The sequence below is a fragment of the Ascaphus truei genome, chromosome 3 (genome assembly GCF_040206685.1).
Source record: "Ascaphus truei isolate aAscTru1 chromosome 3, aAscTru1.hap1, whole genome shotgun sequence".
Classification (NCBI taxonomy): Eukaryota; Metazoa; Chordata; class Amphibia; order Anura; family Ascaphidae; genus Ascaphus; species Ascaphus truei.
In genome coordinates, this window is record NC_134485.1 from 116,669,880 (window position 1) to 116,682,737 (window position 12,858).

General features: G+C 42.3%; 1 protein-coding gene across 6 annotated transcripts in view; it reads left to right on the forward strand.

Annotated features, from left to right (window-relative positions):
• SHROOM2 (shroom family member 2) overlaps positions 1-12,858 on the forward strand; it is a 313,178-nt gene that overhangs the window by 156,234 nt on the left and 144,086 nt on the right. Inside the window, exon 3 of one of the 6 annotated variants that reach the window (XM_075589388.1) lies at positions 4,423-4,506. The exons of the other annotated variants lie outside the window; for them this stretch is intronic. Coding sequence (XP_075445503.1) covers positions 4,423-4,506 — 84 coding nt within the window. The remainder of the gene's footprint in view (positions 1-4,422; positions 4,507-12,858) is intronic. 6 annotated transcript variants of the gene reach the window in all.

The window sequence follows — 12,858 nt, forward strand, 5'->3', positions numbered from 1 at the left end:
CTGATCCCTTTTCTCCAGCTTCCTTGAATGTACTACTGTATGAGGAAGATCATGTGACCAGATGCTAGTGCACGTTTAGAGAGAGGGAGGGCAGTGCTGACAAAGGGGTGTGCCTGGGTTTGTGACAGGCCATGAAGGGGCAGCGCCTAAGCAAATGCTTGTTAAAATAGAATACAAGAAAATTGGTCTTTCAAAGTTGTTTTTTTAAAAACCGAAAATGCTAAAAGTATTTTTTCTTACTACAGAACTGATTTATTAAAAAAACACACATGCAGGATATAGACTGAACTGCAGCTTTAAGGGGTAAACTCAAGGGTCTAATTATCTCAATCATCATCATCCTAACCTTTAATTACACAATTAATTATTATTTGTTATTACACATACAGATACACATATAGCAAATAAAAATATCACTTGTGAGCACATTTACATGTCTAAGACAGGTCTGCAACCCTGCTTTTCCCCATTGTCTCTTAGTTTCCACTGCAGCCAGGGATTCTGGGAAATGACATGCAAATAGCAACACAGTGTACCCTTTTGCTTACACAAAAGCGTTTATGGTTTCCATAACATTTTATAATTTCATCATTGATGAATTCATGTTTGTTTAATAAGTTATCACATCCTACAAGAAAGCAACTCAACTTCTTATGTTAAAATTAAAAAAAAAAAAGGTATTTTGTATTGGAATTAATACGAGGTCATGCAAACTACAGAGTACCGTTCCATTACAATTCTACAGAACTTCAGAATGTCAACAGGCTGGATTCTCTCTCCTACTGTACTTGTGTTTTGATCTTAACAAAGGATACATTCTACAGTAGTTCTCAGAGTTCTGTATTCATTCTTTACATACGTTTGTTGACTTTGAATTGTGAAGGACCTACCCACCCTGTGCAACATCTGAACAAAAACAAACAAAAAAAACATACTTAGTGGGGAATATTTCTCAGCCAGCGTAGTTACAGTACTTTTGAAGAAGGGGACCTGTGGCCTGGAGCATAGGCATACCCCCTTTTTTGTAGGACTGACCAGGTTTCCTCATCTCAACTCACAGTCTTGGGTGAGAGGAATTTCTTCTCAAGTGGCATTTAGCACAACTCTTCATTTGCGTTAACTCGCATATAAGGGAATGGAAGGTTCACGTTAACTCGCATATAAGGGAATAGAAGGTTCACGTTAACACGCATATAAGGGAATGGAAGGATCCGTGCGATAGTGCACGGTCACAGTTTAACAAATCTCTTTATGGCGGTTATTCATTAATGTCAGTTTGTGTATTTTGTGCTGGGATTGGTGTGTAAAGAGTACAGTTTGTCTCTTATGCATTTAGACAACTGTGATGAAGTGGATCAGGGAGTAAAGGCATTGACTGATAACAACACTGAGTTTGAAGCAGGGGAGCCTGGTTCAATTCCTGTTGTCAGGTCCTTGTGACCTTGGGCAAGTCACTGTATATCTGCCCTGTGCCTCAGGCACCAAAAACATAGATTGTTAACTCATTAGGGACTGTGTCTGTAATAATCCTATGTACAATGCTGCTTGCCATGCACTATATTGCAATTTTGAAGCGCTTTGAGTCTCATTGGGAGGTTTGTGTTGTTATTGACTATTAACTAAGTCATGTGTGCTGGGGATGGGTTTAGACATAGATTGGTTATACTGTAATACACTGTCAATATTAAACAAAGTCAATTCATTTTACCCGGCTACATTGGTGTAGCTTCTGCTTTTTAGAATATACGATGAAATGCTTAGTTATCTTTGATAAAGCACCTAGAGCGTGAAACGCGTAAGAGGAGTATCTTTTTTGTGACCATGATGTTGCTTGCGATTCCTTCCTGCAAATAAACACACTGGTTTTATCAGCACAACCGTCTGGATCACCCCTCTATGTTTGGAGCTGTGCTCTCCTCTCTCCTATCATTCAGGTTTTCTATCTCTAGTTACCCAGCACTTCATGTTTCTACGTAGGCTGTGTCTTATTCCCTTTCTAAGTGATCTTCTTCTGGAAATCAATTATTCCGTCTCGAGCTGGAGTGGACAACTCCAGTCCTCAAAGGCCACCAACAGTTCAGGTTTTAAGAATATCCCTGCTTCACCACAAGCGGCTCAGTCAAAGACTGATTTGTACAGAGTTGGTGAATCAGTGTGATAATGATGGATACCAGATACTTTGGCTATGAGTGACTGCACATTTAGCATTTTCTGAGTAGGACTTAACTAAGCAAATCATTCTCAAGCTTTTCCAAACATTGCAGTGCTTATATCTCACTTACACATGGTCACCTTCAAAAGGGCAAACACAAAATAAATAAATAAACTTCAGTGTATCTACAAAGTTCAAAACTACTAGGACAATGCCCTCATGTTGTAAGTATATCATTATCAAGAAAACGTAAAATGAAGTGCGATATGTGACAATAATAATTTTTGAAAAAATCAAGAAAGGCTTAAATTGGCAACACAAAAACGTGTTGCTGAGTAACCCAAAGTTATGCTGAAGGACAAAATGACCCAATAAAATATGCCTTGGCCAAATTTTACGGTGTAATTGAACAGTTTCATATTGAACAGACAGATTTTTGGTCCTTGTTATTAGGTAGTTTTGACGAGCACTGTAAATTGTCTAAAGCAGGGGTGTGCAAATTTCCTGAGCTGCGCCCCCCTGTCAGGCAGCCGTAGCATTCAACCTCTCCAAGGCTTTGATGTCAAATGACGCCAAATTACGTCTCCAAGGACTCGACGTCAAATGGCGCAAATGTGATGTCACGTGACCCAGCTGTGGCATTTGACGCGCGTTGCCATGGTGTCATGTCACATGACCCATTGCCATGGCGACGCGTCGCTGAAGAGCCGGCAGAGAGCCGGTAAGGGAGTTAAATTCCTTGGGGAAGAGTGTGGGGCCTCTGTAACCGCCGCGCCCCCCTAGAAATTCTTGCGTACCCCTGGTTTAAAGTACCAAAATAGGTTCCCAGCAATTAGAGAATACAAAAGGAAATATCCATGTGCCCAAAAACGTTTTTAGATTTTATCTTGAGTGATCACATAGAACAGAATACACTGATAAATGTAAAAAAAAATATGTATGATACACAAATACTTTACAACAGTACGATACACAAATACTGTATAATGAGAGGGCAGGAAGGGTAAAGGAGGGGAGGGGAAGAAAAATAGGGGAAAGCGTGAAGGGAGAATAAGTGGGGCAACATTTTGAGGGGTGAACCCCTTCTTCTGGCCAATTCCCAAAAACCAGATGGGTCTAAGGTACTTCCCTTGACACCCTTTAATTAAAAACCTCCCTTACATATAAATATACAAGGGTGTGATCCTAATGGGATGGATATAATACTAGAGACAGACCTGTGTGATTGTCAAAACAGGGGACCAGATAAGTATTAAAGGCAAGCAGTTGCAAGGCTATAATTACAAACTCAAAGCTAGGGTAAGCAAAGTATGGACAAGTCCAGAAGAGCCATAAGGGCAATGATTAAGCCAGCATAAATTCAGCTCAGAAATAAGCTAAGCAAAGTCCAGAGTAATTGTTTCTGAGGTGTATATATGCTGGACAAACTAGACGTACAAATAAATCCAGCAGGGATACCCCAAAGGGTTAACGTTAAGTGTACAGGTCCACGAAAGACAGGTAATGTAACTCCGAATAAATCAGTGTTCCCGGGGCGGCAGTCATGCAGTGTATTTCTGCTTCCCTCAGAATTACACTGCCTGACTGCCCGGGACCCCCTGATTTGTTTGGAGATACACACCCCGAAACGTTGCCCCCCTTTGTTCTCCTCCTTTCACTCTTTCCCTTGTTTGTCTTCCCCTCCCCTCCTTTCCCCTTGTCCCTTTCCCCTCCCTCCCCTCTCGTACAGTATTTGTGTATTATACTGTTGTTTCTTTTTTTTACATTGAGCAGTGTTTTCTGTGCTATGTGATCACTCAAGATAAAATATAAAAATATTTTTTGGCATACCCATATTTCCTTTTGTATTCTCTGAGTGCTGGGAACCTATTTTGGTACTTTAGACTTGATATTTTGACAAGGGTCCGTCCCTTGTTCCCGCTGCACCACTTGTTACACAGGGTTCTTATTTAGTTTGCAGTACAGTGCTGTCTAGTCTCTATACTTTCTTAAGCACTGTAAATTGTTTGGTGCATATTGCACATTTAGAATAGTCCTAAAAGATGGTGTCCTACATAGGCCAGAGGTGCATGGCTGATCAATGACTTACTGACTCACCTCGATTGTGAGAAAGCTAAGGACACCTGGAAGTAGTTTTGTAATAAGCTTGTCAACATGTTTAGCTGATGCATGTACTGTACCTTTGAATCCTCCCTTTTTTGAGATGTCATTGATTCCTACTTTCCAAAAGCAAAGCACCCTCCCAATTTTCTTGTTTGGTGCTATAACAGGAAGGGCACAGACCAAAGGTGGACGAAGCATTTGACCAACAGGCTTTCTGATTTTTCAAGATGCCTCTGGGAGAATAAGAAACTGTATGTATTCTCAAAGAAATAGTGATGTGAAAAAGTGTCCTAACTGTGCTTGAGAAATTGAAAATTCTTTTTTTAATTTCGCATTTTTGCTAAATATTGGCTTATCCCCCTCTCTCTTCCTCCCTGTCTTTCTCTCTCCCTGTCTCTCTCTATCCCGTCTCTCTCTCTCCCACCTGTCTCTCTCTCTCTCCCACCTGTCTCTCTCTCCCACCTGTCTCTCTCTCCCACCTGTCTCTCTCTCCCACCTGTCTCTCTCGCCCACCTCTCTCTCTCCCACCTGTCTCTCTCTTCCACCTGTCTCTCTCCTCCCACCTCTCTCTCTCCCACCTGTCTCTCTCCTCCCACCTCTCTCTCCCCTGTCTCTCTCTCCCCTGTCTCTCTCTCTCCCTGTCTCTCTCTCTCTCCCCCGTCTCTCTCTGTCCCCCTGTCTCTCTCCCCCTCTCTCCCTCTATCTCCTGCCAAAGCCTTCGTTCGGGGTCTGAATTTTTTGTGAATTATATGGCCAGTTCAATATGATTCGCAAACTTGGGAGAAAACAATGTACATCCCCACAAAGAAACCAAAAAAAGGGGATTAGCTTTAAATATGAATATATTTGTTCATATAAGGCAACTGTATTATTGTTTGCTATGACTGTTTTTGCTCCTGCATATTACAGAATGAACCAGGCCCTTTTTTGGAGAATGCGCTGTTTCAAGCAGCATACAGTATATTACAGTATATAAACTATACCCCTCCCCCAAACCTGCTTCTATTGAAGACCATAATAAAACATGTTATCTACTTCTGTTGCTTACCGCTTCCTGAAATTGTAGCATCATCGTTATCTTTATGACCATACCATCCGGACTTGTCAGTTATCATTAATAACTAACTATTTTAGGTTGTACATGACGTTTAACATATTAAAACTGAAAGTACTTTTTACCGCAAAAAATGTGTTCAACACTTTCTTTTTTTTTGGTGTACTTTTCTTAACGAGATATCTTTATTGTCTTCCATAACTCATTAACTTGTTTTATCTAGACTAACAAAAGCGCCTATATATGATTTGGAAATTAACAAAATAAAATGGACAGTTATTCCACCTGGAATCCAACGCTAAAACAAACAAAAAAAAATACAAATATATATATGTATATATATATATATATATATATATATATATATATATATATATATATATATATATATATATATATATATATATATTATATACTTCATTTTTTATAGTATGGCAATTTTTTGTAATGACCGAGTCCAATTATTTTTTGTTCTGTTATTCTTCATGCTTGGCGATCGTGCATACATATTGTATATTTATAATCCTATTTTTGTGCAGACGGGATGTAATTTGTTGCTTATGGTACCGGAGTGCACTACATCACCGGTGAATTCATGGAGGAGTGACGGCTCTAATTTGTTGGCTCCAAACCCAGGTCATAATGATGATGGCTGTCGGTGTTTGGCGATTTGAAACGTTAATGATGTAAACTGGGAAAAAAATAAACTTCTGTTCTGGTGATTCATTTGTCTTCTAGACGTTCTGCTCTATTCATATTTCCTTTGTACTACTTCATACTTAACTTAAAAACTATTAGAAGGATGTCCAGGAAACTCAGAACTATTCTCTCTAAGTCTGAGTCCATACAGACTTCAGCCGTGCGGAGGCTGAGGAAAAGCGGGTGCTTTCCCTGGCCTTAGTTCGCGCGCTGTCCGGGGGCGTCGGGGGGGCTAGGCCAGTGATGTCACGGAGCTGGTTCGCCCTCATTGGGCGAACCACTCACGTGACCGGCCCTGCGCTCCCGTGAGCGCGCAAACTAAAAAAAAATTAAGAGCTACGCCTCCGCACGCCTGCGGAAGCGTGCGCGAGCCCCTGCTAAAGCCACTCTCATTGTGGCTGCAGGGGCTCACTGACAAGCGTCAGCGCGGGTCAGCGGATAAGCGCTGACCATGGACTCAGCCTTACAGTAGGGCTCCTCAAATCCAGTCCTTAAAGGTGCAATCCCACTGTCGGCCAGTTGAATTTCTTAGTGGTCTCTGAATGGGGAAGGATTTGCCAATGAAATGTTTTATTTATCCTTATCCTACCCTGTGCTTATCAGAGAGTCAATAATGGTGAGGTGGGGAGAAGGGGCTCTGGCTATACAAGCACTTGTTGATCACACGGGGAGCACGAGGGGCCTTGCGTATCAAAGGCAAAAATTTTCACAGTACCTGTGTATTAATTTTAGTATTAATTCTTTCTGGTATGTCTGCGTCGGTCTGTGACGAGATGAGAGATATATGGAGCAAGTGGGAAGAGCTTAGGGAGGACTTACATGTGCATTTTGGCGCAAGTCCATGTACTAAGAAAAGTGTGGGTTGCATTTCCTTTCTTGATATTTTTCTGCGTTGGGTTTCTCTGGCACGGCCATGTGATCACTCCTAAAGCGATCACATGACCGGCATTGTTGAGGGTCCAGTTCTACTCTGTAGCTGTCAGAGCTCCGGCACTGTATAGGTTAGGTGGCATTCATTTTTCTTTAGCCAATGAAACACATCACCGGTCCCAGGAAGGATTGTAAAATATTGAGAGACACACATTATTTGTTTGGTTCTTTCCTGCCATCAACTCCTCTGCAAGTCTGTTTAACGTTTTATTTGGTCTGTTGCTTCTGTAAGGCCTCGGTCCCGCTGCGCTCGTTGGCGCGGGCGGCGGGTCGCGAGTTCCCCACCAGCAGGGGAATCCTCGCGAGCCGGTCCCGGTCCCCACTGGCTGCACAGCTGACTACACGCTGTAGCGCGTCAGCCGCTGGAGACACCAGAGAATGGTGTTTTCTAGCTTTGACGCGTGACGTGTGTGGCTGTGAGCCAATGGGGAGGGGAGGCTTCGGGAGGAGGAGAGGCTTCGGGAGGAGGAGAGGCTTCGGGGAGCGGGGAGGAGTGTGGAGGGACAGCAGGTGAGTGCCTTTCTCTGTGTGTGTGTCTGAGTGCGTGCATGCCTATCTGTGTGTGTATGTGTGTGCCCGAGTGCGTGAGTGCCTGCCTCTGTGTGTGTGTGTGTGTATGAGTGCTTGCCTGTGTGTGCGCGCGTGTGTGTGTATGAGTGCGTGAGTGCCTGCCTGTGTGTGTGTGTGTGTGTGTATGAATGAGTGCCTGCGTGTGTGTGTTTAAACTTACTTTCCAGCTCCAGCCCGAGTCCGTGGAGGGAGGGGGGGGAGAGTAGCGGGTCCCTCCGCTCAAGCCACGCCCCCCCTCCCTGTCAAACCGCCCACCTCCCGATCAAACCTCCCACCTCCCGCCCACCTCCCGATCAAACCTCACACCTCCCGCCCACCTCCCGATCAAACCTCCCACCTCCCGCCCACCTCCCGCTCCCTACAGACCGCAGATCGCGGTCTGTGTATCTCAGCGCACCGCCTGTCAGCAGCGCAGGTGCGCTGACTCTGGGAGCGGGGCCTTAGCCTAACCAGCAAAGAAGAAGTTGAAGTGATGGAGAGTGAATAGCATTTCTATAGATGGGAGAGCTGATCTATTTTCAACAAGTAACGGAAGAAGGCTCATGATCTATGTTTAAAAACAAAAACATATAGTCATGCAATGACTACAAATCCTTTGAGCATTTTACATGGCGAATACGATTATAATACAAAGTATTACCTTAATCTCAAAGTGTGTGTGTATATATATATAGAGATCTATATATCTCCTGATCAGTTTAAAAAAGCACAAACTGTTACTTTTACCCCCATTGTAAAGCACTGTTCTAACGCTAAACCACATTACTTCACCTGGACTGTTTTGAAAAAGTCGGTATCCGTTAATATAAGCTTGGTAGGTTGCATCTTTGTAAGGTAAAGCAAACATCTCAGATGACAACAAGGGAAATGCTTTGTCATTGAAGCATAGGACAGATGATAGGGAATAAAGCAGAAGGGCCTGAACAAAGTGCTAGTCATGGGCTGGGTAGCATATTGTTTCCACATAATCCTCCGCAAACCCACCCAGTCCTGTGTTCTTGCTGATATTGTTCCAGCAATTGTATTCAAATGTCTTTAAGACTGGACTGGCAAGTTTTTTTTTTTTTCACATTTCATTTTATGTTACCTTTTCTAGCACGGTTTTTATATTTAAAATTACAAGACTGAAATATTGAAGTGTCTGGGAGAGTAAAATGGAGCTCTGATTGATGCTGCCCTTATGTTAGGCTACGGTTACCGTGCCGGCGACTATACGGTCGCTGGAAAAATCAAATAGAGATGACTTCCAGCGATCTCGACCAAACCGTCGCTCTGTCGCGTTTACTATAAGCGCTATAGTCTCCCCGCTTGCGCACAGCTTTGGTACAAGTAGGGAGCCGGTATTGCTGTTCAGGACGTGCTGACAGGCGCATGCGTGAGCTGCCATTTGCCTATTGGGCGATATGTCCTTTTTCGCGAGTGTACTTAACCCGGGGTATGTCTGTACTCAACTGTGACATTATCAAGTCTTTTTTGGTTAAAATAGTTGCCTTTATGATTAGCATGTGCCTGATTTATAACTTCACCTGATATATTTTTTTAGCATCAACATATGTGGTGTCATTTACTCGTATGCTAATGTTTTGATTGATGATCAAATGTTTTGTACACATTAGTGTCATTAGTTTCATGTTTTCATCCCAATTACATGTTATTGTGAAACAGGAGTGAGTATTTGCCACCTCTGTTGTTAAATGACTATGTTCTGTATACTAATTGAATCTTCAATGCTTCATTTTTTTATGTTTCCAAACGTACCCACCTATTTAGCAGAAGTGTTTGAATTCTCGTCACTCGAACATAATGCAGTGTTTAAGCAGTTTGTCACACTTTTAGCTGTGGATATAGAAATTGTCACCTTTTACCTTATTCGCCATGCAAGAGTTGCTGTGACGGTTTTGCCTTTTAGCGGGGTTTACAGCCACACCGGGGTTAATGAAGCCCAGATCCACCTACCTATTTAAAGAAAGTAATTTGTCCCTCAGGACTTGTCAGCCTAAGCTTGTTGCTCCGAGTTTGGCGTACGAAACTGGAAAGCGACTACAAACCAAACACTGATGCGTGATAAAGTGACATCAAGTCTCCACCGTAGACTATAACGCAATAACAGAGCACTGTACATAATCCCAAATGATGCACAACCTTGCAGATTTCCTGTCACAAATAATGGCTTTCTTTTTTGGGAAGGCCGAACAAACGTAGTTTCCTCCTGATAAGATAGCTAGTACTTAACCAAACAAAAACAGGACTTCCCTTCAACTCTGATACAGCACTACTGGAAAAAGTTGTAATCTTCTGCTATATATGGGTAGTCTAGTCATTTAGTTTTTTTGCTACACTCTATGAACCCCCTAGCATTGAGGACAGTATAATAAAAAATATAATATAAGATGTACACCACTGTTCTTGCTGAAATGTGGGATATCTTTTATGACATACAGATGACATCTCCGGTTCTTGACGATCCTCTGTGCTGCTTCCACACTGGAACCCCCGGTGCGCGTGCGCCTTCCGTGCGTGTGATTCACCCAGATTTTTTTAAGCATTAGCGGGTGAACTCGCGCCCTTGGGCACAAAATCACCCGCGAGAGCTCACGGAACGTCTCTGGAGCGTGGGCCGGATTCGAAGACTGTATCTGTATGTAATTGATGTGGTAATAGTTGCTGTGTTTTTTGATATGTTAAAAGTAACATCCTAGCTAGTAAGTCAATCAATAATGGCAACGTCTGTGTGACATGCCCATAACATGGAACGAACATGAATTCCACCAGCGTGACGTCACTGTTTCATAGTGACTCGTCAGCAGAGAATTTGCAGCTGATCATTTTTCCATAATGAGAAATACAAAATTAATTACTCCTAGAGCCTAGGCCCTAGGGGCTCCTGAGAGCCGGTCTCGCTATACAGAATATATACAAAGGTATATATTAGGACTAAAAACTATATTGTGACTACAAAAAGCACTTGCCCACATATCCTGCTCATAGTTGGTTACCTCTTTTTTTAATATAAATTAAAGGTATAGTTCCGCCTACTCCTTTTTTTTTTTTTTTTTATTAAACTTAGGTGTAAAGCAAGGTTTGAAGCGCAACCCTGAGTTACTTTTAGCTTCAGGGACCCCCTGGTACCTGAGATGCTTAACAGGAAAGGTGTCGCCGGTACAGTCCCCTTCAGGGAAATCAAAATGGAGGTTTAAATCACCCATGTCAAGCGGACCAATAGGAAGCCACAACATCATCCAAGACCAATTTGAATGTTACGCTCTACAAAAGGTCACTGGCTATGTAGGTTTGCATCTTTAATTATATGTTATCGCCATTTATCTTCAGGAGAAATATAACATACAGTATGTATAAATATGTATTATGCCATATTTATATAGGGTGCCAGAGGTCTGTTTTTTTGTCCGGGATTTTGTTGGAAACAGTCAGGAGGACCTTGACAATATCCAATAAGCTGCAGCACACATTCTCTGTAGCCCGGCAGGATATCGAACATGTCCCTCTCAGTATGCCACCTTGATTGACTAAAAGAGCAGACAATGGGCCTGCTGTCGTCACCGCTAAGAAGAGGAAATGCATGCCCCACAATGCAATGCTTTTCATGGTGCAAAAATGAGGCATGGATTTTTCTGCTACTGTATGGTGGTGATACACTGTGCCCCCTCCATCCAACATACGCAACCTCCCTTCAGTCCTTCCCATCTTTCGCTCCCTCCCGCTTTCCACCTTTTTGTGGTCTCCTTCCTTTTCACCCTCTGTTTCTTCCCTTCTTGGTACCCTCTGCTTCCATCTTTTCCACCCTGTGCTATCCCTCCCCTTATTAGCTGCCTGCAGCTTACCAACAGCTATGGCCAGAGCTCCCTCTATATACTCGGCACTGGCTCCATAAACTACACTAGTGTAAGCTCTGATGATTAGTGTTCTGTGTTTATATACATTACAGCAGGGGTAGCCAACTCCAGTCCTCAACAGGTTAGGTTTTCAGAATATCCCTTCTTCTGAGCCACTGTTCGAGCCACCTGTGCTGAAGCAGGGATATCCTGAAAACCTGACCTGTTGGTAGCTCTTGAGGATTAGTGTTGGCTATCCCTGCATTGTGTGTGTCATTAAAGTGTGTGTGCCAAAAGTGAAGTAAATGTTTTTTCTCTCCAGATATTCACATTGCAATCGGCCTCTGCAGAGGCATATTAAATTACCCACTGTGTTTTAGTGTGTGTCTGTCATTGAGTGTACGTATGTGTGTCACCAAGTGTACACATGAATGGATATACTGTATGCTGTTGAATGTGAATGTGGGATGCTCTTTGTGTTCCGGGTGTGTGTTGTAATCAAATTATAGGGTCTCTTTCACAAAATGGCTGTTATCTGCTACCTTGTACCTCTGGTTCGTGAATACCCAATTTGTATATTAAAAGTATGATGACCTTTCTCCTAAGAGCTCCGAGTGACGAAAAGAGGAGTTAACAGAACTAGGGAAATATGTTTTATTTTATTTATAAAATGTTTTACCAGGAAGGAATATATTAAGAGTTACCTCACGTTTTCAAGTATGTCCTGGGCAAAGAGTTAAGATGACTAATAATACATGTTACAAATACAGTTACATACTGTAAATGAACAGGGTATACATTATATACAAGACATTGCATGCACAGTTAAAGAATATATATATTATAGGCGTATGAAACAGTTACAGACCAGATTAAAATGTGAGACAGCTTTAGTTTTGAAAGAACTTAAACTGGTGGTGGATGTGAGAGTCTCCGGTAGGTTGTTCCAGTTTTGGGGTGCACGGTAAGAGGAGGAGGAGGAGCGGCTGGATACTTTGTTGAGCCTGTTAGAAGTTAGCCAGTAAAGAAATCCTTTCTATTCAATTATATTTTTTCCCCCTTGCTAACGACGGTACCCACATCTAATTTCCACTCATAGTTCCCATATCATAGTTTCCACTGTTTGCTATGTAAATAGAAGCAGGCTCATATGAAACTGCCATAAACAGGTTATTCACCTGATTCTTCCTTCTCTGTATTATGCTTGTGGACCTGTCTCAAACATGTGAATGTGCTCATAAGGGGTATTTCTATTATCTATTGCTATATACTTGCAGTCCTACTTTTTAATAGTGCGATATATATCTAAATATATACTTGCAGTCCTGCTTTTTTTTCTAGTGTGGGAGCACATGGTAGATCTACATTCCATCACCTGCAGACTCCTATGTCTGAAACACAAAATTAATTCTTCTGTCAAAGCTTGGGGATTTTCCCACTATCTCAGTAGCCTCTTTGTGTATAGTTAAAACACATACTTCTCCTTGAATGACTAACACCAATAAATACTCGACATT